Source organism: Podarcis cretensis (genome assembly GCF_951804945.1).
Source record: "Podarcis cretensis genome assembly, chromosome: 2".
NCBI lineage: Eukaryota > Metazoa > Chordata > Lepidosauria > Squamata > Lacertidae > Podarcis > Podarcis cretensis.
The window spans coordinates 93,452,057-93,479,278 of record NC_137171.1 but is presented as its reverse complement, the minus strand read 5'-3'; the positions used below and the strand labels follow the sequence as shown (position 1 = coordinate 93,479,278).

Sequence of the window (27,222 nt, the reverse complement as noted above, 5' to 3'; positions counted from 1 at the left end):
CGTCCTACTGGTTTCAATCACAATCTGCTGAGATACATGAGCCAGGCAAAAGTCCTTCTAGAGCTACTTGTAGTTCTCAGGGTCTGTGTCTTTTAACTCCACTAATATAATTTCCAGGAGTTCTATTGCCAAAAGAACTCCCACCTCTCAAACTGCGTACAAAATGTGGAAAAGGACCTGCCCATTCCCTGAAACGGGGTTCCCTGTAGAAACATTGTGCCGTCAACAAAAAGTGTGACTGAAAATCCAGAAAGCATGTCTATCAACAGCAACACTGAATGTGACCCGATCTTAGGGTAGTCAGTCTTTTGCTGGTGGAAGAAGAGCAGCTGATATGAAAAGCTTTGCAGTCTCTGATTCCACAAAGGGCTCAATCTCTCACAAATATGGTATGTGCTCAGGATTATAAAAGGATAACCTCTGCTACTAAAGCACAGTTACAATGAGCAGGGGGTTGTTTGGATTAAGTGCCCCCTCGAAAGCTATTAATTATATGAAGAGAATGCAAGAGAAGAGAGTTTTGGCAGCAAAGCAAAAATTAAAGTGAAAACTGCCTATTGCAAAATAGGATTAGTACATAGCCATGCATTACTGAGCCACTTGAGCTGTACCTTCTTCAGGCTGCCTATTGCATTACACAACATTATCCCCTTAATGGAATCCCCTTTCAAGTACAAACAGTATTTATTACAGTAGAGGGAATTCACTGGTAAGTAGAAAATATCCCATCCTAACAGATCCACTCCCTCTGCTTGTTGGCCTCTATTTATTTAGCCGCAAATATGCTTCTGTAGCTCATTCTCTCTTCACACATACCCTGACTCTAAAAAGAACAGTTAAGGGCTGGTTCTGGAATGGCTTACCTTTTAAAAATAAAAATACCCTCAATCATACATGTGAAGAAATACCATGCAGAATCTTAAAACACATTCTGGAAAAATCTAGGATTAAGCTAAGCCTTTAAAAGTTCGCCTAAATTTAGGAGTGTAATAACCACAACCGATTTATTTTTTAAAAAACAAAGTTATTGTTTTATTTTTATTAAAAAACAACAACACCTCTCCCTTTCCAAACACTGCCATTTCTCCCAGATAACACTTGCAGGTCCTCTAGTGTCTTTGGTGACATTTGCATGTAATACTGCATCATGGTCTAATGGGAGGAGCTGCTGCTAGCCTCTCATTCTCACGCTTTCCCTCTCCTCTTCCTACACGGCCAGGAGAATGGCTGCAGCAGAGTTTCATTTCCATTTCCACAAAATCTGGCTCGTCGTTAGAAATGGGACCATAAATCGTGGCTTAAAAACTTGCTGGAGCTTGCTTTAAACAAGCCAAAGCATGAGCTATGAAGAAGGCATGTCGCAAGCCTCTTAAGGGCAGGCTTGTCTATGTAGATGTATCGCTGGATCTCCTGTCACCCTGACTGTTCCTTTGACTTGCTATCCATTATACCATAGTTCACCCGAAGGGGTAGCCAATGTGGTACTCTTCAGACATTGTTCGGCTACAACCCCCATCAGGCCCAGTCAGCATGGCCAGCAGTCAAGAGTGATGGGACATGTAGTCCAGTTACAACACATGCAGTTAGGTTATCCGCAAGGTCACAAAAGTAGTGGCCTGAATACAGAATGTATTTGTTTTTCTGCTGGTTTTTATTTAAATTGCGGCGACAGATGGGCTTCATATATCAGTCATTCGTATCAGGATGATCTGCTTGTGGTTAAAAGGAACCCGAGTAAACAAGCTGTTTCTGAAACATAATTTGCAAGGAACCCTGACAGAGTCGTTTAGATAAACAATCCTTGAACTGAATTGGCCTTTCCTTTTTAAAAAAGAGAGATTTTTTCCTTTGTTATTCTTTTATACGGATTTTTTTTTTTTTTACAATATTTACTAAAATTTCCACCAAAACTAGAAATCAGTGAAGACTCGGAAGCAGGACTGCTTCAGAACTGCAATGTGATCCAACAGATCCAGCAGGAACCCCCCCCCCCCCACTGGACTGGTCCTATATAGAGGCCCCAGCGTGCCATACGGGTAGTATATTACTGTTAAAACAACCACTGAGTCAATTTCCCACCTAAGTTTATATGCAGGTTAAGGTCATGAAAAGCTAATATTTACTTGTGCTTGCATCTTGCTGTTTGTTTGCCTTCAGTCATAACGAAAGCCTGAAAATCAGCCTGGCTGATTTGAAAGAGACAAACTAAGGGCCCTATTTGACACCTCCCGAAGACCTTCTGATTATATGTCATTATGCATGCACTGTTATTAATTACTTCCAATTATTAAGTGCCAGCTTGCCGCTGTACAAGCACAGACTTAAAAATAGTTCCCTGCCTGAAAGTGGCTTACAATTTAGCTCAGAGGAGAGAGACCAACACTGGAGGGACAGAAGTTAACACACAAGTTACAAGTACAGTACAGCTCTGCAATAATCCTGGGAGGAAAGAACTGTGGAGAGACTAAATTTTGGGTGGGGGGTGGGGAGATAATGTGCACTCTAGGGGAAGATCTGAAAATAGATACCTAAGTGGAGTTGAAACACTTTTAAAAGTTAGAAAGAATTCTTGGGTGAAGAAAGAGTAAAAAGATAAGAAACAAAAGGTTGGGCGGGTAAGGAAAATGAAGGAAGAGTTTTGTTGAGTAAACACAAAGAATTTATCCCAGAAAGGAAAGCTGGATAGAAAAATTCCACAGGCAATTTACTGTGGACTGGGTTATTTTATTTTTGGTGAAAAGCGAGGTATAATTTATAGAAGAAGAAGAAGAAGAAGAAGACTGAAAATGCCATCCCACTCCCCTGTCCAATTTGGGTGTGTGTGTGTGTGTAGTTTTGCTGTTTTTTCAATTATGATTTTCTTATGGAAATGGTAAACCTGGATTAAATGGGGAAATTATGTGAGATGGCATGTCGATGAGGACAGTGCTTCGTGGATGTTGTACAAAACTTGCATGCATGTGGTACGCCAAGCCCAAAACAAAACTGCTGTGTGGAAGTGCATCAAGTGAAGGAAACCAATGAATGATGGCTAATTGTGGCAGCCGAGATGAGAACAAGGAAGGCCAGGGAAAGAGGGATGCAGTAACCAAGGCAGGCAAATCAATCAGGTCATCTATTGCAGATTTAGGGATAGACAGATGTTGGCTATTATAGGAAGAGACAAAACAAAGGTAGAATTTTATTGTACAGTATATTTTATTGATAGAATTTTATTCCTCCTTCTGGTAACCCAGAAACTGATTCAAGACTCAGGTGGCAATTAGAATACATCATCCAAGAGGGAGAGCTCCCCAGAATATATAGCAAGGCTATACGGGAATTATTCCCCCTCTTGGGAATAACTCCACCCACGATTCCAAGGGTGGCTGGGTGGCACTCTGGCACTCTGGTTGGCTTGCTTTGAGGGAGGGATCCCATTAAGAACTTAAGAGGAGCTGGCTGGCTCAGGCCAATGGTCCATCTAGTCCAGCATCCTTTTCTCACAATGGCTAACCAGAATCCCCAAGGATGCTTGCAAGCAGGACCGGAGTGCAACAGTGCTCTACCCACTTGTGACTCCCAGGGACTGGCATTCATCCGAACACTGCCTCTGTCAGTGGAGGGACTGCACAGCCACTATGGATAGTAGCCAATTCACCACTGGGATCCTACAGGACTGGGGAGGTTTCCTCTGCTTTTCCCATGTAGAATCTTGAGGCAGGGGAGTGCAGCTTTATCTGTCTGGCTTAGAGTTAGTCAAGAAGAAGAAGAAGAAGAAGAAGAAGAAGAAGAGGAGGAGGAGGAGTAGTTTGGATTTGATATCCCGCTTTATCACTACCCGAAGGAGTCTCAAAGCGGCTAACATTCTCCTTTCCCTTCCTCCCCCACAACAAACACTCTGTGAGGTGAGTGGGGCTGAGAGACTTCAGAGAAGTGTGACTAGCCCAAGGTCACCCAGCGGCTGCATGTGGAGGAGCGGAGACGTGAACCAGATTACGAATCTACTGCTCTTAACCACTACACCACACTGGCTCTCAACAGGGTGCTCTTCAGAAATTGTTGGACTGCAACTCCGATCGTCCCTGACCTTTGGCCAGATGGCCTGGACCTGGTGGGATCTGGAGCCCAACAACAACTGGAAGCAGTGCAGAGCCACAGAAAGAGTTTTCTAAAGATAATTCCACATAGGGAGTCTAAGCAGCACTGCTGAGTGTTGGAGCCCAAAATAGATTGGGGGGAGGGGAAGTATCAAGTTGAAGCCTGGTCTAGGGGAAACAAAGCCGGGGTGGGTGGGTGGGTGAGAAGGCCAATAAGTATGTTTACTACAGAAATTAGGCAGGCTGTGGCCCTTGTTGGCAGACTACAGCCCTGCATCTGCTCGGCTTCTTTGCTGGTCACAGTGCATCTTGTCTGTGAGCACACCATGTATTTAAAACACAATTAAAGCTCTCTCAAAGAATTTGGGAACTTCATCTATTAAGCAGGCTGGGTATTTTAGCTCTGTGAGGCATAAATTACAATTCCCAGAATTCTTTGGGGGAAAGCCATGTGCTGAAAATGTGCTTTAAATGTATGGTGTGGACGCAGCCCTGGTTTCTGTGGGCATTATATCCCTTCCATTCAGAACCTAGGTCCATACCTGAGGCCTAGACCCAAGAAGGAAAACTGAGGGGAAAGTCTTCAGGCCAGAAGGTGGTACAATGGTACCTCGGGTTACACACGCTTCAGGTTACATACGCTTCAGGTTACAGACTCCACTAACCCAGAAATAGTACCTCGGGTTAAGAACTTTGCTTCAGGATAAAAACAGAAATCGTGCAGCGGTGGCGCAGTGGCAGCGGGAGGCCCCATTAGCTAAAGTGGTACCTCAGGTTAAGAACAGTTTCAGGTTAAAAACGGACCTCCAGAACGAATTAAGTTCTTAACCCGAGGTACCACTGTACTCAACCTGGAAGCCTGCTTCCCTCCATGGACCAGGAAAGGTCCTTACTAAGCCTGGAAACTGGTTGAGGTGGAATATGCAAAGACAGATTCAAGGGAAAGCAAGTCTCATTACAGCACCCATAAAAGCTTGTTTTACAAGTGCTTCTTTAAACATTTAAACTGTCCCCCATCTGCTAACACTTATGAAACAATCCAAAATGCATTTCAAAACACCAATCTGTAACTGTCCACGTATAAAAATGGAGAGCTCTAACTTGCTGTGGCGCCACAAAGCTAATTTAGCTTTTCGGTGCTGAACTGCGTACAGTTCTGCCCAGCAACCATGCATTTCCAAGAGCTGAAAAGGGCTGGAATTAAAAGCCATCTCTAGATTAAGAACCACGGTTCATTTATCACATTCATGCTTGGCTGCTTCTCTGCAAGCTGATAAGTTATAGTTGACAAAACAGGAGGAGACAGTCGTTCAAGTCCTTCCTTTTTCTCACATACAAAGGTACTGTTAACCAGCCCTCGCTCCACTGGAACTATCAGGGAAAATGGCTTGGTTTGCTACTGATAATTCAAAGAAGCCATGCTGTTTCATTCACAACTCTGTTAGCAAGCATGATCAGGAAACACCAGATACTGAAACAATGCCATGTCAAAATACTAAATTCCTAAAGAAATAACCTATGGTCCTTGGAGCTATCCCAGCGGGTCTGCAAAGCTTTGCAACTAGCACTCCTCACCTCATTTCCCCCTCAAGGGGAAGAGATAAAGGCTATCCCATTGAGACTGCCAGCTGTGTTTCCTGTTGTCCTTCCTCTCAGGGGGAAAATGGGTGGCTCAGAGTTGGGCAAGGGTGCCCCAACTGCCTGGGGGGAGCAGCTGACCCATCGTTTGAAAAGGAGAATGGGGCAACTGGTTGGCTGTGTGTGTGTCAGGTAGAGTGGCTCTCACTGCTTCTGTATGAGTGGGTAATGAGGAGCAGGAAAGAGAAGTGAATGGGTTTTCCTTGCACAGGTATCCACATACATCTGTCCGTCTGTCCATCCCCTTCTCCCTTTTCCTCCTCCCTGGTAAAGTGACAGATGCAACCCCTGTTGAGGTTCTGCAACTGTATGATCCCAATGAGAGCTAAAGTTACTACAGTGGAGGTGGCCCTTCACAGTTAGTACTATGGCTCCCTTCTAAAGAAAGAGCTGTGTCTCATTTGCAAGGGATGGGGAAAGAGAGGGAGAGAAAAAGAGAGTGTTCAGAAAACCTGGAGAAGGGGAATAAAAGCTGAAAATCTGAAAGTTCTGTTGGCATTTGGAACCACTAATCTAGTCCACTCCCTGCCAAAGAAGTTGTCATGGACTTTGAAGACACTCAAACTCAGAACACAAAGGAGAAACGTGCTAAGAGGAAGGCACACTTGGCAAATCCACACTGTGATCAACTCCCACCCGGGAACCAATGTCCCCACTGTGGAAGAACATGTGGGTCCAGAATTGGCCTCCACAGTCATTTACGGACTCGTTAAAATCGTGTTTATGGAAGACAATCTTACTCGGCTATGAGTGATTGCCGAAGAAGAAGAAGAAGAAGATAAGGAGGAGGAGGAGGAGACAACTATGGAATCTCTCATAGGTGGCCATTCAGCCTCTACTTGAAAAACTGACTCAAACAAAGAAGATTGCACCACCTTCTGAGGCAGTCTGCGTCATTGCCAAGCAGCTTGTGCTATTAAAAGTTGTTCCAAATGTTTAGTCAAAAGTTATCCTTTCTCCTCATGTGAACTCATTTATTCAGGGTCCTACCCTCTAGAGCAGCAGAAAACATAATTTGCTGCATCATCTAGGTCACAGCTCAGTATTTGACAACAACTATCTTATCTCTCATTAATAGTAATCTCTTCAAGGCTAAACATAATTGGCTCCTTCAACCTGTCATAAACTGATAACTTGGACAAAAATAAAAATAAGGATGTAAATCTCCTCCACAGCAGAGAGAGAGATGTTGCTCTAGCCAAAGGCCTTAATCCCATGCGCCTTGCTCTAATACCATACTCCAGGGCTGCCTACTGGCCTAGTGTCATGAGGAAAAAGCCAGCATGGGGTGGTGGTGGGAAGCAGAAGGAATCGCAAGGGGGATGTTAGGAAGAAAAATAAAAAGAAGAAAGTCTTTGAAAGTGGGAGATGTGCATTAAATTTGGAAAGATATGCCTGTATTTACACAGCTGTGTGCTCCCGGTCTGTGCCGCAGCAGCCTTGCACCAAAATGAAAAGAGAAAAAAGACAGAAAAAGCTACTGTTCAGGATGGTGCTCAAGAGCCCAACTTCTTCCATTCCTCAAGCTCTGATGCCTTGACCCCAGCATGAAAACAGAAAGCCTTACAAAAACAAAGAAGCGGCCTGATGGAAATCTTAATTAGAGTAATGAAGAATCCTTGATTATTTAGGCCACCCGGAGAATTTGTGTTTACTACTTTACGGCAATAGTGTTTTGTAGGTCTGAGCATTAAGCTTTGCTTGCGCTTTCCGATTCAGTGGCTAATTAAAAGATCCTGTTCCAAGCTAGCAGATCTGCAGAATCTTCACACGTTGAAGAGGAACATGGCACGACAGGCTCCTGTTCCTTTGCAAGAAAAAACCCATTTTGAGCACCAGCTCAGCTAGATAAAGCTTATCTAGTTTTGCATCCTGTTTCCCACAGAGGCCAACCAGATGGCTCTTGGGAAGCCTATGCGCAGGGCATGAGGGCAATGTAGAGTCTTAAAAACTCACCCTCAGAGGAAACAGCAACCCCAAGGACAGACAGACCCCCATGACAGGAAGGGTGAGGAGGGATGCCGCCCTCCATCCCCAATGTGTTTCAAGAGCAGCTCTTGACAAATGAAAAATTCACTCATGAGAGATAGCTGGAAAATCAGCTAGTCCATCTCACAGAGCCCGAAGTTTTCATTTTTTTAAAGTTTGGTTAAGTCAACGTGTCTAGAATCTGCAAATTTCTTCAAAACCACTCTTAAGCAGATAAATGAAACAGGCTAGCAACTTCAGATATATTTTCAGAGATAAGCAGATTCTAACTGCCTCAAATTCAAACAAGCATATAAGGCTCCTGTCTGTGGGGATTCAGACTGTTTTCATGAGTGAACTTGTTAAAACCTTAACCCTGGAGGAGAAAAGAGAGTTGACTCTGAAATGCATCAAGAATAAGGGATGTGTTCTATACAGCTGTTTTAACATTCTTTTCCCCTTGGATGCTTCTACAGATGTTTGTTCTCTGCTTTGTCTCCAGACTGGACCATTATTCACTTTGAAAGACGTCTCTGCAGTGTAACACCTTTGCAGGAAGGAAATATTCCCAGACAGCTGCCACATCCACTATTTACTGCAGGACTAGCCAAGGTGGGTTGCCCTTCAAATGTTGGCAGACTACAACTCCTATCATCCTTGACCACTGGCCATGCTGGAGGGGGGCTGATGGGAATCCACGTTTGGAGGCCACCTGCTTTCCTAGCTACTGCTCCGCTGGTGTTCCACCCCCAATACTGGGCTCAGGCAAACAATGCAGCTCAGAGCTACAGGGAGGTAAAGCAGCCACAAACCCAAGTTGAGGTGATGAGGATCTTCAAAAGTATTCAAAAATGGTGCTTCTTTCAGATAATTCCATAGCATTAATAGGACACGGGTGTATCAACAACAAAGATAGGTGTCTAATGCAACAGCCATGTTGAATAATATGAGCCTGCATATATATTTCAATTCAATGGCTGCATATCAAACAAAACAGTACAAAGGAAGAATGGGAGACTCTCTACATCGGGGGCTGCCAAGGTGGTACCCCCTAGATTTTGTTGGACTCCAACTCCTATCAGCCCCAGCCAGCACAGCTGTAGTCCATAGTTGTAGTCCAACAATATTTGGATGGCAACACCTTGGCTACTTTTGCTCAATACAGATGTGGGTTTGTGTAGATACTTCCCTGCCCTCCTGGTTTGCCCTTGCTACCCACCATTGGCATGTGGCCCTGGGAAACTTGCCCAGCAAAGAATGTGGCCTTGAGGTTGAAAAAGGCTACGCTCTCCAGATGTATAGGAGTCCCTGTGTGACCTTCTATGCAGCTATATTTGAGCCTGCTGACTTCTTAACACACCATAATCTCTAGAGGTGAAACATGACAAGGATGTGCTGCACTCGGAACAGTTTTTCCAACACCTTCACTGCTGAAAGCTTTACACCCTAGATAGTCATCTGTCAAATTTTAATTCCGTCAGAGATTTCATGCAGGAGTACAGACAGCAGGCTGGTATTTATACCACATTTCCCATCCAAGGTTTGTGAAGCTGCTTATAACTAAGCATACAAAAAGTGTCCTTTGTCCTCAAAACCACCATAGAAGGTAGATTAGGCAGAGAGAGAGAGAGAGAGAGAGAGAGAGAGACAATGAAATGTATGCCAAGGTCATCCAGCCCAGCATGCAGGTGGGCAAGGATCTGAATGCTTGTTTCCCTGGTCCTTTTCTCACTATCTGTGGTACCACTGGTCTTTAACTGATGGGTGCTGACTCGCTTTCTAAGGCAGTGATGGGGAACCTGTGGTTCTCAAACAACCTTTTGAGGACCACAGGTTCCCCACCACTGCCTTAGAAACGACACCTTCCACCCATCACCTATGACCATTGGCCATGCTGGCTGAGGTTGTCAATCAGAGTATTAGGCTAACAATCTGTCTCACTGAAAAGAAATCACCTAGAGACACTCAAACCTGAGGCTGCAAAGATAGGACAATTCAACAGAGCCGTTTTGTGCCAACTCAAACATAAAAGCAGACAGACAAGTGATAAAGGGGTGTTTGTGTGTGTGTGCACAATCTTTAAAAAGAAGGCACATGTATGATTGTTATTTGACTGCAGCAGGTTTCTAAAAAATAAGAGGGAAGTGAGCATCCTTTTGGTAAACCATTCCACAACCTCAGGGCTACGAATGTAAATTAATAAAAGGCTTTAAAGGTCAATTCTAGCACCTTGAGTTGGGTCCCAAAGCAAATTACATATGGAGTGGGTGGCTGTGGAAAAGATCCTGGGGCTCCTAGTGTAGACACAGCCATTGTATTAGGTGCAACCTGTTGGGAATTTTCCATTCCACCTTTAGTTACAGACATGGAACTGTTACATGGCATGTGTCTGTTTACAATCCAGCACTGTTTTACAAGGCTTTACACCAGAGCAGGACCTGCACTGTCACATGCAGAGATATAATCAGAAAAGGAGCAAAGCAACAGATGAGTGCCTTCTGATATGCTTATCAGTAACAAAATGCTCACCGGATTGTATGTTTCATCTGCAGAATGCCTAACACCCCACCAATCCGAGGTCCACTCCCAGGCATTTCCCACAATGTTGTACAAGCCATAACCATTAGGAGGGAATGATGTTACCTGCCAAGAAAAGAAAAGAAAAAGAACAAAGGGTATTGGAGAACTGAGAGGTACACAAGCCAATACAATATTGTTGTTTTTATTTTCCACCTTTCATTTTATTTCTCCCCTGATCCAGAAGATAAGTAAATCTGGTCCCTGTTTGAAGACCTCATACCTCACTGGCCATTTCACCTTTCTGTATATATGGCACTGGTCATTAATGGGCAGAGCTATCCAAACCCACCATCCGCTGGGCAAGGTGGGGTGACTGGGGAAAGCTGGCCCTCCAGCTAGCCCTACTGGGCTTTACTGGTTGCTGCCTGCCCAGTGGCACCAGTGGCACTCTGCTGGTGCAGAACTCTCTCTTCTACTTGCCAAATGTGTGGGCAAGCGTCTCCTCTAGACCTGGGCAATTTTTCAATATATCGTTCAAAATCGGTTATGCAGTCCACAGCACGATAACGGTTTCATAAAATGTTATCTGGCAAACAGTGCAATTTTGAGAAAAACTGTGCAGCCGGCCAGTGCTTCTTAGTGCTTCCTCTGCCTCCTGCAGCGAGCGACTCACAAGAGCAGGCATGGCAGCCGTCACTTTTCCATTTTGCAATGAGCCCCAGCTCAGCTCCGCTGCCTCTGCAAAAGCACGTGATGATTATGAAAGGAGCTGGGAAAGCAGCAGCCAGCCAGCAGCAGAACTTATCCACCCTCACAATATACTTCTTTCGATTTTGCAGCAAGCCCTGGTGCAGCAGGCTAGTAGCCTGAGTGACAGGTCTGTAGGTATGGTTTACAAAGATGCTGGTCTGAGCCTTTGCCTCTTCCTTACCCCCGTGAAAGAAGAAACTGGGGTTGCTTTCTTCAGAGTAAAAACAAAAAACATCGCCCTGTTAAAGGTAAAGGGACCCCTGACCATTAGGTCCAGTCGTGACCAACTCTGGGGTTGCAGAGCTCATCTCGCTTTATTGGCCAAGGGAGCCGGCATACAGCTTCTAGGTCATGTGGCCAGCATGACTAAGCCACTCCTGGTGAACCAGAGCAGCGCACGGAAATGCCATTTACCTTCCCGCCCAAGCAGTACCTATTTATCTACTTGCACTTTGATGTGCTTTCGAACTGCTAGGTTGGCAGGAGCAGGGACCGAGCGACAGGAGCTCACCCCATCGTGGGGATTCGAACCACCGACCTTCTGATCGGCAAATCCTAGGCTCTGTGGTTTAACCCACAGCGCCACCCGCGTCCCTTCTTGCCCTGTTACTTAACTCTTTTTCTTTACTCCCATCTCCCCTTCTGTCTATGCTTGTGTGTGAGTGCATGTGCTAAGCGTCTCCCCTCCCTGATGCCTTTCCTGCCCCTTCCCACCACTCCTGTGTAAAAGGACAAGAAACCAAGTTGCCCAGTTATTTAAAGCTCTGTATATTCCCTTCTCCCCTTCTGTCTATGTGTGCACGAGAGTGAGAGAGAAGCCTTTCTCTGCCCTCCCTGAAGCCTTTTACTACCATCACAGGCTTTGATGGAGCCGCTTTCCCCCGTGTAAAAGAACAAAAAACCAAGCTGCTGTGTAAGACATTGTTGGTTCACCTTAAATAGCTTCCCTCATATAAAAAAGGAAGTTAACAAAAATATTATCTCATTGCTTGCTTGCCCTTCCTCCTTCCCTTTGATAAAAAGGGAGAAATTGGTGGGATAGGGGCTTTGGGGGGGCCCTCTGTGGGTAGGGGGAATGGAGGAGGCAAGATTTAAGTTGCGGCCTTATGCTGAAATGGGAGATTGGAAGATTGTTGTGAGGTGAGAATAATGGGGAGGGTGGGTGTTTATCTTTAAGCAGTGCAAGTAAATGTGTGTCTGCTCAGAAGCAAGCTCTACTGAATTCAATGGGGCTTACTCCCAGGAAAGTAGAAGTAAGTTTAGTTGAGCTGAGTGGGGCTTACTCATGCATAGAACTGCAGTTCACCCTTTGAGTGGGGAAGGAGACACTAGTAAATTACTGAAATTACTCTTAAATTAGTAGAAAATCATATTCATGTTAAAGTAATATTTTTACTAAATCTTCTACTTCTGTAAATTTTAAATTTGCCCCTGAAACTGCAAAGAACGTTAATATATTATCCATAAATCTTTAATGGTTTAGTTGAAGCATACGATCGTTGAGTTAATTTTCATATAATTATATACATTCAAATTTAGATTGTTGTTGTTGTTGTTGTTCAATATTTTCCCAGATTATTTGTATTCACTATGACTCACCACTGTATTCTGGATTGTCCTGGACCTGAATATATATTTGGTCCAAGCCCCAAACCAAAATCCTGTCTAGATGCATTTTCCTGCTGATGAAAGTGATGATTTCATCAGTATGTGGTGATTTAGACCCGTAACTTAGTAGGAGTTCCCAGGACATTACCATGTTCGCCTCTACAAAGTTCCATCTTATTTCAGATACCGTGATATATCAGTATATTGTGATGTTTAGCTGGTGATATATTGTGATACTGAAAACCAGATATCACATCAGTGGCAGTGAGAGGAAAGACCCAAACGGGGACTGAACCAGCCTGGGATCTGCTGGATCCTGAGCCAGCCTCACTGCCATCAAATGAAAGAATGAGAGCCAATCTTGGTCCAATCACTGCGCCAGTTCCAGGCTGCCTACCTGCTTTCCTGCCAACTGCGTATCTAAAAACCAACATTTCCAGATTGGGCCTTAGCAGAAGGTTAGCAACAGAAAAGCAGAATGAAATATGCAGGGTCATGAACAAGGACACCATTCAGGTGCGGACTGATGTCTAGGCGTGGGTTTGGCAATGTAAGAGCAAAACAATCGAATTACAAAATCCTTGACATTTTTTCTTGCTAAGCGACAATAGGCATAAATCACCATCATAGATTGAAACAACTTGTTCTCATTGCATTTACAAGAACAATTGTTAAGTTGTCAATCGTCTACTTGCTGATCCTGACATTTGTGACCAGGGAATGATTTGTAGCAAGAAAAATGACACCCTGCATAGGGCAAGCAGACAGCCGGATGTTTCTCATCAACAAACCGGTTAGTAACTTCATTTGCAATGTAATAGGAATGAGGCTTCAGTCATCAGTTCATAGAGCCAAGTAGCCTACATCTTGAATACATGCATTTTCTACACAAAAAGAAAGGAAAGGAAAGGAAAGGAAAGGAAAGGAAAGGAAAGGAAAGGAAGAGAGACTACCAACTTCCTGCTTCTCATCTTGTTCCTGTTTTGTCTCTTCCTGCATTCATACTAAGGATTAGTGCGGCATGTGGCCATTTTTTTAATGGAAGAGTCACCACAAAGTGACTTTTCCCCATTTTCAGGTGGGATAGATGTCATGGGAAAGAATTTGTTCCTCAGCTTTTCAGCAGCAAAAGAGAGAAAATGGCCAAATTGCACTCTATGCCCTTGCCTGAAATTGATTTATGTTTCCCATGATCTCCCAAGTTTGTACACCTTTGCACTGATGCTTCTAGTTTATTTCATTCACCACACTTACGGGTGCAGTTCCCTGGTATCCATCTTCCCCAGTGTTGCTTGTAGGGAATTCTCCCTGCCAGATATTAGCATAGTGCCGACCACTTGGGTGAAGCTTGTTTCCCCAGGGGAAAAGTCTGTTGTAAAAAGCACAGGCAAGTGTTATTCAGGCCAACAGTAGGCTGCTTCTGGCTTGGAGATGAGAGAAGGTTCAAAAATGAGAGAAAAGAGTGGCTATGAATTTCAATGATAGTTTTATAGCTTCCAATGAAGCACAGAGATAAGTGTTTTTAATCCATAAGAAGTAGGTCAAAAACATGTACCCAACATTTTCTACCTTTGTGACAGTTTTTGCAAGGCAACATTTTAACATATCAAAAAGCAACACTGTTGATCCTTTTACCCAAAACGTATCTCTGAAAAGAAACAAGAACTGGGAATCTAGAACTCTTATATAGTTAACATCCTGGGGGTCCAGATGAACAGGATATACAAAGCAGAATGTAAATCATACGAACAAGAGATTAAGGCTGCGCTCTTGTTTACAAAAAGGGGACGCTGTATTATCCTTCTGATTTAAACACAAAGTGGCTTTAAGAAACAGAAGCAATAATGGGATTAAGTTTGGAAATTTATACATCATGCCTAAACGGCAGAATTTAACCACTCCCTGGTATTAGGAAATGTTAAAATGTGTATGAGGAAGTCCCTTCACAGTTTAAAGGAATATGGGAAGGGACTGGGCCTCGAATGACAATCCAATCCAATTCCTTTCCTCTTCCCCCTTTTCACAGATCCCCATGTGCATTTATTAAAGTTCTATTATGTTGATGCTTCTGCATATAGCTGTTTACCATCAAATAGAAAAGGCCATTTCTAATATGGCAGCTACTTCTCCCCATCCAGATTTTCCAGGAGCTAGAATAATCAAAACTCCCTTCATCACAAGGTGATGGGTGGGGGGAGTCTTCGTTAGTTACAAGATTTGTAGGACTCATATTTAAACTTAAACAATTTAAGTTATTAGGGAGCTGCATGTTGTCTATTTAGAAGGTGAGACTAGCAAGACTTAAAGACCAAAGGGAATATATAGGATCAACTTAAGGAAGCATATACAGTGGTACCTCTGGTTACGTACTTAATTCGTTCTGGAGGTCCCTTCTTAACCTGAAACTGTTCTGAACCTGAAGCACCACTTTAGCTAATGGGGCCTCCTGCTGCTGCTGCGCCGCTGCTGCATGATTTCTGTTCTCATCCTGAAGCAAAGTTCTTAACCTGAGGTAATATTTCTGGGTTAGTGGAGTCTGTAACCTGAAGCGTATGTAACCCGAGGTACTACTGTATAGGAAAGGGCTTTCTTTGATGTTTTTGCTTCCACTTGCAAAAAGGAAAGGATTAAAAGTAAAGAACCTATTCTCAAGGCCCCCTCGACAGCTATATTCCCATTCAGCCTCTGTTGGTAGCCGTTTTCCTGCCCAACTGCAAAATGCCACAGCGTCATTCCAAGAAACATGAAGAACTGGATGATCCATTCTGAAAGACAAATAAAACAAAAAACAAAATGGTGTGATCAAGGGCATCAGAGGTGCTAACTAACCTCAGCACAGGTCCTACACAGTGAAACACTAAGAACGTCACACCAAACCATGAAACTGCTTGACACAAAAATGTACGAGCCCACCGAAGCATATTAAACAAATGCAACCTGCCTATTGCTAGTATTCCCCCCCCCCCCCCGTTAGGCTCAAGTGGGTAGAACGACAGAACACAACACGAACATACAAAGATGACTGGAGGAAAAAAGAAAGTGAAGCAATGGCTCAGAAAAGCGTGGAAGGTGGAAATGGCAAGGGAAGTAACAAAACTGATTTTGGCGTATATATGAGCAAAGTAAAGTCACTGAAATACAAAGGAGATCAGGTACCTAAAGACCAATATGGTGGCACTTTTTTGAAGTGTTATTCAGACCTTTGGAAACCACTTTCATTTTGTGTGCACAACATAATGTCTAAAACGATATGGCAAACAATACTCTGATGAGTTCTAAGCAATCTTTGTTAAAAGAATGGGACATTGAAAAATTCATTTTGGGTTGAATATACGTAGCTTAATAAAACCATAGTTAATTAAGCCAGGAAATAGAAGTGCACACTCCCCCTGTCATCCCTCACCTGACTTCCTTCATTTGTGCTCTCACGTTGGCCCAAATCTGGTTGATCTGCAACTCTACATGATGTCCCAAATGGAGATTTGTGGTTTAATAATGTCCTGTTTAGTCCTGTTTAACAATGGTCAAATTGCGGTTTGAGATCCTGGTTTAGTAAGCAGACATTAAACCACAGAGGAGGCAGAGGGAGTATGTGTGGCATTCTGACACCCACTTCTAGCTTAATACATTATGTTTTCTTCAAGAAGAAAAGCAGGAACATTACGTCCAATCCAAGCCAGAGAGTTGCACCGCTAACTTGATTCACAGAGAGCAATGACGTGTGTGCATGCCACAGGACCAACCAACAGTAACCAAAGTGCATTTAGCAATGCTCACTCATCTCTCCCCTCTGATTCTCCCCCCTTCTCCAACGCGCACACACACACACACACACCCCTCCCTCACATGCGGACTACATGTTGTGAGTTTTCACTCCTGCAGTCCCAATAAGATAATGGTCTTGCCGAAACAGTTTGTCTGAATCTCCCTTAGCAAACAACACTCTCTACACGTCACAAATTCAGCAACCCATTTTATTCATCTGTATTTGGCTTCTTCTTTTTTCAGGTTTTTATAAAACCTACAAAGAAAAGTATCATAGAACGCTGCTCTATAATAAGAAAGTGTCTTACAATGCCTTCTTATTATAGAATACTATTCTGGAATAGCATGCCTTTGACCTGTCCTAGGTCAGGATGACAAACTTCCAGAATACAGTAGGAAGAAACGGAGCAGCTTTCTAGAACTGTTATTTAGCACTAATTTTGACCTCTTTTTTTTTTTAATTAATTATCTCCTGGCAACTGGTGTAACTATTTTTGATGTCAGTTCATTCTCATTCCTTCCCATCGGAGAGCAAGTGACGGAATTGTCCTGAGGAGCAAGCATCAGATGATATTACAGTGATGTGGTTCTTGTCTTAAAGGATTTGAAGAATACGCCAAGCTTTGCCAGCCCTGAGGGGCAGAATCTGATTAATGCATGCTAATGACAGACTCAAGGCCACTTCATTTGTTGTAGCATTCTGCAAAGCGATTCAGGTAAGAAAAATAAAGGGTGCACATTGTGGTTACACATTATAATAATGGAAAGGGGTGCAGGGAGGAGGGAAGGCATAAATTTTGATAATAAATGAAGTAGAACAAAGCGTTCCATGAATGTTTGAGGCCTTTTAGGTCATTTTCTGCTCTTCCATCCCTCTTCTCCTGCCTTGCAGAAGCCACTTCCAGCTCCCTTGGCTTTTTGTATTTTGACAATATAAATGAGATTCGTTACATACTTGATTTAACCTAATAAAATAGACTAACAGAAAATGTACCTGTGAGGCAGCTTAACAGCTCACATTAAAATTGACAAGCAAAAACTAATATAAAAATACATACAACTTCAGATAATAGAGCAAAAGCAGACCATTCAAAGTAGCAAATATGAAGAACCCAAAAAGCTGTGACACAACTTTTAACATATTCTACAAACAGCCCAAAAAAATCTCAAATATGTGTTCTTGGTGCTGGGGATTAGGAGTGGCCTCTTTATTTTATTTTATTGATTGAATGAATTTATATACCGCCCTATACCAGCAGGTCTCAGGGCGGTTCACAGAATAAAATCAGAATATAAAAGTTTCTCTTAGGGTTTGTTTTTAAATGTCCTGTTTTTATCTGAAGTCGTATGCATTCTTAAGTATTTTTTGCAGCCTTTCCCAGTTTGGCATTCTCCAGATGTTTTTGGCTACAAATCTCATCAGCCCCAACCATCACACCAGGGCTGGTGGGAATTGTGGTCCAGAAGGTCTGGAAAGCCCATGGTCTGCTGTTTTCATAGCACACCAGAATACTTCACCATATTACAGTGCTCCCTGGTACAACATGGTAGCTTTATTGGGGGGAAATCAAAAGAAACCCTGCATGCCCTCCTCAGATACTCTGTAAAGAACATGAGAAGGCTATAAACAGAAAATAGGTTCACAGATCCTATGGTACTCATAATTCCTTGCCTTGTGCATCTATAAAGCAATGCGTATCAATAGGTTAATGCTGTTCACTAGCCATGGCACCATGGTGCCATTTTTCAAAGAAGGTCTTAATAACATACAATGAAATGTTTTGTTTATGTTTATGTTTATTATTTGTTTTTTTTAAGCAAAGAAACGCTTCTACCAATGTTCATGGGAGGAAAATGGAAGAAAAACATGGAAACCTGAAAGGAAATTGATAGGTCAAATAGCAGGAAACCAAATACCCTAGGGATGACATTACTCACAGGAAGATGATGTACTTAAGGGCCCTTTCTCACTAAGTGTTCAGTATCTGGGCACAGATGTCGATGAGCAAAGTATATGCACTCTACATCAATTATGGGTACAAATGGCTTTCAAAAACTGCTGCGCTTCCTTTTAAAGGACAGAGCAAAGCCCTCTACCTCTCTTTAAAAAGCTGCATTAGAAATAATGTGGCTTTCATAATTGCTGAAATGTAATCCTTAATTCAAAATATCCAGTTAGAAGCAGCCTTAAATACCACAGCTGAAACCCAATACCTATCTGAGGCTCACCTGTTTGAGATATTAGAATCAGGACCCTCAGGGTGCTTCCAGTTAGCTCCTTTAACAGGCAGCCACCAAGGAGCAACAGCCACCTAAAACAAAACAGGCAAAGAAAGTGTTGGCAGCCTATCAGAGGTCATTCAATAAGGAAGTTATCATTGGCAGTAAAAAGAGGGGTAGGAAATGACTGGTGCACATTTTTGACTTAGTGGCAGTTAATGGTCTGTTTCAGATAAGTGTACATGAAACGGCTTTCGAACAAGCACCTTGCCTGTATGTACAATTACTTTATGGAAGCTGTGATTTGTCCAGGAAGTCTCTAATTAACCATAGTTTCCTGTTTCGTCCAAACAAGGAAACTATGGTTACTAGCTTTGGAACAAGCCAGGATCATAAAATCGTACTTTGATGTTAGACTATTGTGCGGCCTCGTATAAAACAGCTTCCTATGTTCCATTATCCTATTCCGTTGATCACCTTTGGGTTTCTTTTCTGCCTTCCTCTGTCTAAAATGCTACACCACGAACGTTTGCTCCCATTTGGAACGCTTCCAGCAGCAGTCCCAAGAACATGGCTGAGTATACGTCATCCAACCTAATTCCAGTTGCAAGGGCTCAGAATATCCATAAAGCCCTGCCTAGGGATTTCTTACTAACCTTCCCCACCCCCAACACGTGTGTAAACATCACAACAACGTCCCAGTTTAAAGTTTTAGGTATTCCACCATTGTAAGAGCTTCAGGTTTTTCAGTCATCAACAAGGATTAGAGCTTTAATCTCTATTGCTTTCACCCATATTATGTTTCTAAAACTGAGAAGAAAGCAGAAACAGGGGGAGGGAGCATGTTAATTCCCTGACTGCTGGGCTTCTTGTTGCCCAGGGCCTGTTGTTTCCCAACCCGTGCTACTCAAGATCTTGTTTTTCCTTAAATTAAATTTGAAAAGTGCAGGTGCACAAATGGCAGGGGGTGATGGGAGCTGTTTTCCAACAACACCTGGAAAATACCACATTGGCTATCCATGCTTTTTTACATGTGGGGATGCTGTGATGAGATCCAATTCATACTCTGCACTGCAATAAAGAGAAAATGACAGTCACCCATTGCAGGTAAGCCAAGTTCCAACATGAGGTACGTCCACAATTCACAGGACAGTGCCTCTGCCGAAACAATGTCGCAACCTCAGAATGAAAGCTTCCAAGTGCCTATTAAGTCAATTATTTTCCAGCATCCTCTAAGTATGCTTCAAGCTGCTCTGTTCAAAATAGAGTGAGCTGCCTAAATCTTACATCCTTCCCAAAAAATTCTCAGAATGCTGTAAAGCTTCTAATTGTTATAAATCTAATTAGCCTTTGTACTAATGAGGTAAGAGATATAAGAGCCCCAGATCATTTAATACCACAATCCTTCTCTTGCAACCAAGGGGATTAATTGCTTTCCTAATACCTTGCATTCTCATGCTTCGGATCAAAGGAAATGTGTTCTACAACAGAAGCAGCGATACGTCGGGAAGGGAAAGGGTTGGGGCAGAAACACAGATGTAGGGAGTATTGACTAGAGAGAAAAACATGGACTTCACTGTGTTCGACTCTCTGTAGAAGGGCTCTATAGATGAACAGACGCAATCCTCTGCTCCAAAGATAATGTATTCTGCACCTAAACACTTTCTGCCTTTGGTACTTTTTGAGTAGTTTTGGATGTTGCCCTTTCTGTATTTGCCCTAATCATTCAGTCACAAAATAACAATTGCAATCTGGTTAATAAGCAGATAGATTTTTTTTATTTACCTGCAGCAATAACAAAAATCTTGGCCCTATATCCAGAGATATTTTAAACAACTGTATGCACAAGGGCCACAGAATGAGACCAAGATTGACGAATTTATAGAAACAAATGGATTACAAAATATTTCGCAAGAGAACAAACTAATATTGAATGGAAAAATTTCTGAACAGGAGGTGGAAGGTGCAATAAAGAATTTGCAACTCGGCAAGTCTCCAGGCCCAGATGGGCTTTCCTCCAAATATTATAAAGTTATGAAAGACTATTTAATTCAACCACTAATGGAGGTTTGCAATGAAATTATGGAGGGGAAAAGAGCGCCGGAGTCGTGGAAAGATGCTTACATCACTCTTATACCGAAAAATGAAGCGGAAAAGACACAGCTTAAGAACTACCGCCCCATTTCCCTACTTAATGTGGATTATAAAATTTTTGCAGATATTTTAGCTAAAAGACTGAAAAAAGTTTTGGCAGGAATTATACATAAAGACCAAGCAGGCTTTCTTCCAGGTAGACATATGTCAAATAATACAAGGAATTTAATTGATATTTTGGAAAAATTACAAGTTAATATCAATACGAAAGCAGTATTGATATTTATTGATGCTGAGAAAGCCTTTGATAATATCTCTTGGAGTTTTATGAAGAAAAATTTGCAAGGGATGGGGGTGGGAGAAAGGTTTGGGAACGGTATAGGGGCGATTTATTCTGAACAAAAGGCAAAGTTAATTGTGAATAATGCGGTTACAGAAGAAGTTAAGATAGAGAAAGGGACACGACAAGGCTGCCCAATCTCCCCTCTACTTTTTATTTCAGTCCTGGAGATATTGCTGAACATGATTAGAAGGGACCAACAGATTCAGGGTATACAGGTCGGAGTGAAACATTATAAATTAAAAGCCTATGCAGATGACCTAGTTTTGACATTACAGGAGCCAATCCCTAGTACTAGAAGAGCCTTGGAATTAATACAAGAGTTTGGTCAAGTGGCAGGGTTTAAACTCAACAAATCAAAAACTATGGTTTTAGAGAAGAACCTAACACAAATGGAGAAGGACAGGTTTCAGAGAGAAACAGGTTTAACAGTGGTGAAAAAAACAAAGTACCTAGGGGTGAACATGACTTCAAAGAATGTTAATTTATTTAAGGATAACTATGAAAAATGTTGGTCTGAAGTGAAAAAAGATCTTGAAATATGGACAAATTTAAAATTATCCTTACTGGGTAGAATAGCAGTAATTAAAATGAATGTATTGCCAAGACTATTGTTTTTGTTCCAATCACTACAGATAATTGACAAGATGGATTGTTTCAAGAAGTGGCAAAAAGAAATTTCTAGATTTGTCTGGCAGGGCAAAAAGCCCAGAATTAAATATAAAATTCTTACTGATGTGAAGGAGAGAGGGGGGTTTGCCCTGCCGGACTTTAAACTATATTATGAGGCGGCAGCTTTTTGCTGGCTGAAGGAATGGCTACTTCTTGAGAACACAGACATTCTTGATTTGGAAGGGTATGATAATGCTTTTGGATGGCATGCATATTTGTGGTATGGCAAGGATAAAGTACAAAGGTCGTTCAAAAACCATATTGTCAGGAAAGCGCTGTTTAATGTTTGGATCAGATACAAAGATCTTTTGGAGAATAAAACCCCAAGGTGGCTTTCTCCAATGGAGGCTAAGGCCTTAAAAAAACTTAACATGGAATCTAAATGGCCAAAATATTGTGAAATTTTGGAGCAGGAGGGAGATAAATGGAAATTGCAGAGTTATGAGAAACTTAAAGATAAGGTGCGTGACTGGTTACATTATTTTCAAATAAGAGAGGCCTATAATGTGGACAGGAAAATTGGCTTCCAGGTGGAAAAATCGAAGCTGGAAACAGAATTATTAGAACCCAGGGTTAAGGTATTGTCGAGAATGTATAACTTGCTGCTGAAATGGAATACTGAGGATGAAACGGTTAAATCTGCTATGATAAAATGGGCACAAGATATTGGTCATAACATTATGTTTGCTGACTGGGAACGGTTGTGGACCACCGGTTTGAAATTTACGGCATGTAATGCCTTAAGAGAGAATATTATGAAAATGATGTATAGGTGGTACATGACCCCAGTCAAGCTTGCAAAAATCTATCATTTGCCCGATAATAAATGTTGGAAGTGTAAAGAGGTTGAAGGTACATTTTTTCACCTTTGGTGGACGTGCCCAAGGATTAAGGCTTTCTGGGAGATGATTTATAATGAAATGAAAAAGATATTTAAATACACTTTCCTAAAGAAACCAGAGGCCTTTCTCCTGGGCATGGTCGGCCAATTGGTGCCAAAGAAGGATAGAACTTTTTTTATGTATGCTACTGCAGCAGCAAGAATACTCATCGCAAAACACTGGAAGACACAGGATCTACCCACCTTGGAAGAATGGCAGATACAAGTAATAGACTATATGGAACTGGCAGAAATGACCGGCAGAATCCGAGATCAAGGAGAAGAGTTGGTGGAAGAAGACTGGAAGAAGTTCAAAGTTTATCTACAAAATCATTGTAAAATTTATGAGTGCTAAGGGCAGTGTAAATGAAATGATGGGGATCCAGTGATTAGGATAAGGAAGTGTACAAAGGGAAAGATAAAGGATAAAACGAATTTGAATGAGCTTGCTGAAAAAAACTTTTAAAGTGGAATACAAGAAGGGAAGGCGGGAGGAAGCAAGGAAAATAAGGTTTTGAAGACCATTAGAATGAACCAGAGTTGTCTTTTAATGCTTCTTTTACTATTATGTTGAATTTTCTGTATGTTTTTTTGTTTCTATGTTTTTTGATATCGTTTGTATTTCTGATGTCTGTTGTCTGTTGTTTTGAAGTTTGTTATATTTTGTGAAACTTAATAAATATCATTTAAAAAAAAAAAAAATCTTGGCCCTATAGGTTTATATGATGATGTCTTGTAGGGTCAGGAATGATGTCATTTAAGGCAGGGGTGGGAAGCTGTGGCCCTTCAGGTGTTGTCAGACTCCAGCTCCTAACATCCATGAGCACTGGCTATTCTAGAAAGGGCTGATGGGAGTTGGAATCTGAGAACATCTGAAGGGCCCCAGGTTTCCCACCCTGGCCTTATATAAACTTAAGAGCATTGGGCTGTGTAGTCTAGTGCTGACTAACAATGGCTCTAAAGCAGGGGTAGTTAACGCATGTCTCACAGGCTATATCTGTCCCCCCCCCAACCCCCAAACTTTGTGCCTGGTCCCCTCAATGTCAAATAAATAAATAAATAAATAAATAAAAATATAGCAGCCTTTCTCAACCATGGGCCCCCAGGTGCTGGACTACAACTCCCATCATCCCTGACTCTGGTCCTGCTAGCTAGGGATGATGGAAGTTGTAGTCCAACATCTGGGGATGTGATACTGTGAGGCCAAACCAGGTTTTGTGGCCTTCAAGTCTCCCACCACGTGCCATTATGTTTTTAATTTTTTTTAGAAAACTTACTGCTTCTGCAGGTCCCCTACTGGGATTCTATGACCCAAAAAAATTTTTTGTGACACTCCCAAACCCCATTCAAAATTTGTCATTTTAAAAAATGGGGGGGGGGGGGGGGGACGGACGGACCTCTGTTTAATAATGAATACATGATAGAAATATTTAATAATGAAGGAATGATAAAGACATTATTTAAAATACAGTGGTACCTCAGGTTAAGTACTTAATTCGTTCCAGGGGTCCGTACTTAACCTGAAACTGTTCTTAACCTGAAGCACCACTTTAGCTAATGAGGCCTCCTGCTGCCGCCGCGCCATCAAAGCACAATTTCTGTTCTCATCCTGAAGCAAAGTTCTTAACCTGAAGCACTATTTCTGGGTTAGCGGAGTCTGTAACCTGAAGCGTATGTAACCTGAAGCATATATAACCCGAGGTACCACTGTAATTGGAAACCTTTGGAAGACAGCATTCACATAAGTATACTTTGGCTACACCCACTTTTGATATGCAGCCTCTGGAGAACCACACCTGCCCTGAAGATCTCTCATACCCAAAGTGAGAATCAGACCACCAAGCTGGGCTCTTTCTCAAGATTTAGCAGTGAAACAACCTTCCCAGGAAAAACCGACATCAATGTGCAGTTACAACAGAGCCTTCCAACAGACCCACTCTGACCCAAGTGGAGCCTGCATTTATGATCGACCTGTTTTAACAACAGTGGGAGCATCAGACAGCAACATGGTGATAGCACAGTGGCAGAAGTGGCGCATCAATTTTGAAAGAAGTAGATGGAAGACTACAAAAGAAGTTGGGAAACACAAAGAACAAGGTCCCAGATTTGGGAGGAAAGGCATACGATGGAATTCACCTGTGGGATTCTGTGATAGGGCATTAATAGGGAAACTGGAGCACAGATGGTGCTTTGCAGAGATGCTATGGGGTTGCAATAAGTTTTGACGTGTGCTTTGGATTCTCCACTTGGGTTCAGGGTACCAAGTTCGAAAGGAAAGTAAGGGTAGATACCGAGGTATAGAGGAGGGTTCTGGTCTACCTCAGGGTCCTGCTTTCTGATTTAGTGGTCTTCTCTCTTTACCCCAGATTTTCAGAGACTGGGTGTGACTACTGAGTGGTGAGACAAAGGAACTTATCCATACTCAGTTGCATTCTCTTACTCCTTCATGTGCCACAGCTGAAACTTGGCACTGAAACAGGTCCTGCTACTTTGCCCTGGCTCAAATTAAACCCTGCCTCTGTTCGGGTCTTGGCATATGATTGTGACCGAGTCCTGAACCATTAACAAGCACAGGCTCAAGATCTCGGAGGGAAATGCTTGCATAACTGCAAATGCAGAGATATGGTGTGATGTATTTCACAGGCAGAAACCTCCAATCAATCGTTTTGCATTCTTGTGCGTGTGATCAGTTTACAAAACCCACACCATCATGACCATAGATTAGCTCCATCACTGCGCTCGCAAAGAAATCTGTGTTCTGTCGACAAGGCATTATTAGCCTTGCCAAGTCATCAGGTCATGGCCAAGCTTCCTTTAAAATGTTGAAACATAGCAATCTCACTTTTCCGTAAAGGCAGTTTATTTTCTGAAGTTACATAATGCCTAAAGCTGGCAGCTGCATACCAAATACTTGAATTCAAAGCCAAATGCAATACACACTTGGGGTAGAGGGAATTGTGGAGTGGGGTAGGGGAGGGAGAAAAATCACAATTTGTTTCCTCAATGTCTACCCCACTCCCAAATCTCATTTAGGGTTTGAAACTCCTTCCAGGAAAAAGAAGTGCACCCAAATAGGGATGATGGGTAGACAGTGGCGTGTTTGTGTGATTACGTATCCATTTATTTACTTCCCACCCATTGTCATAGTGTCCCGGCATGGGCTACAACAATAAAATGCAATATTAAACTCAGTTTAAAACAACTTACAATAACATCTGTCATGGATGCTATAACTGAGATTCCTAGGGATGCAGGTGGTGCTGTGGTCTAAAACCACTGAGCCTCTTGGGCTTGCTGATCGGAAAGTCGGCAGTTCAGATCCATGTGGTGGTGGTGAGCTCTGGTTGCTCTGTGCCAGCTCCTGCCAACCTAGCAGTTTGAAAGCACACCAGTGCAAGTAGATAAATAGGTACTACTGTGGTGGGAAGCTAAATTGTGTTTCTGTGCACTCTGGCTTCCGTCACAGTTTCCCGTTGCATCAGAAGTGGTTCAGTCACGCTGGCCACATTTGTCTGTGGACAAATGCTGACTCCCTTGGCCTGAAAAGCGAGACAAGCGCTGCAACCCATAGTCGCCTTTGACGGGACTTAACCGTCCAGGGGTCCTTCACCTTTACCTTAATTGAGATTCCTGTATTGTAGGAGGTTGGACTAGATGACCCCCAGGATTCCTTCCAACTCTACTCTTCTATGATTCTTCTATGAAAATAGAGGCATATTCCCTAAACACCTAAGCCAATGTGGCACCCTCCAAACGTTATGCCCAGCCAATTCCCATCATTCCTCCCCATTGGGCAAGCTGGCTGTGGCTGACAGAAGTGTGCGTATATCGAGCTTATAACAAAGCACACTTTAATCTGCACTCAAACAACCCAGGCTATGTCTTACAACAAGATCTTTAATTCTTTTGTGGGCCAGGTTCCACACAGCCTTTGCTTACTGCGAAAGGTCTCAAAACCTCTTTCCTCTCAATGAAACGTTTGTGATGGTGGAATGTACTAATGGAGAGACTGTTGCTTGTGCAACACAATACTTAATCTGATAAAAAAGTTCCATCGTCCTGTACAAGGAGAGTTCCTGCTCTTTCAGTTAGAATCAGGACTGCAGCTTGCTCCCAACAGCTGCAAGAATGAGAAACCCACAGGCTGGAGCCTACAGCTGAGGAGACGGCACCTAAAAGCTTAATGAAGGAGTCATGTTGCTCTAGCAACTGAGCTATTGGCCTCGGTGCTGAGGCCACCAAAGTATGGACCTTTTCATGTGTGAATTAATACATCTTTGGTGTAAAAGTGTGCATGCAGCAAAACATGTCTACAAACACCAGTCTCCTACAGTCAGGGAGGCAGGTGATTGGCAGCAAAACTGGGTTTGCTGCCAATGCAATGTTGGCTGGAGAGGGAGTGGATCCTTTTACTCTGTTGTCCACCTACAAAATAAGTATGGTAGTAGCCAAAGTTCTTGGGAAAACATGGGGCAAAAAACCCTGCAAGAACATTCCATAGCGCTTTGCTAACTTAAAATATGTCATATAAATCATCAATAGTAAATCTATTTTTTCCCTACAGGTCTTGGGATACTTGCCATAGCTGCATGTTCAAGCTTTACTCTGCCAGAGGTAGGGCTTATAAATTACAAAAAACAAAACGTTTTGGTCCCTTTATTGTACCATTGCTAACCTGTTTACTTTGA

The 27,222-nt window shown here is 42.6% G+C and overlaps 1 protein-coding gene across 3 annotated transcripts in view; it reads right to left on the bottom strand.

Annotated features, from left to right (window-relative positions):
- The window catches only part of SUMF1 (sulfatase modifying factor 1), a 71,300-nt gene that overhangs the window by 22,644 nt on the left and 21,434 nt on the right, over positions 1 to 27,222 (bottom strand). For all 3 annotated transcript variants that reach the window (XM_079963868.1, XM_079963869.1, XM_079963867.1), the window contains exons 4-7: positions 18,558 to 18,640; positions 15,206 to 15,328; positions 13,818 to 13,932; positions 10,215 to 10,328 (exon numbers count right to left, since the gene is read on the bottom strand). In XM_079963868.1, coding sequence (XP_079819994.1) covers positions 10,215 to 10,328; positions 13,818 to 13,932; positions 15,206 to 15,328; positions 18,558 to 18,640 — 435 coding nt within the window. The remainder of the gene's footprint in view (positions 1 to 10,214; positions 10,329 to 13,817; positions 13,933 to 15,205; positions 15,329 to 18,557; positions 18,641 to 27,222) is intronic.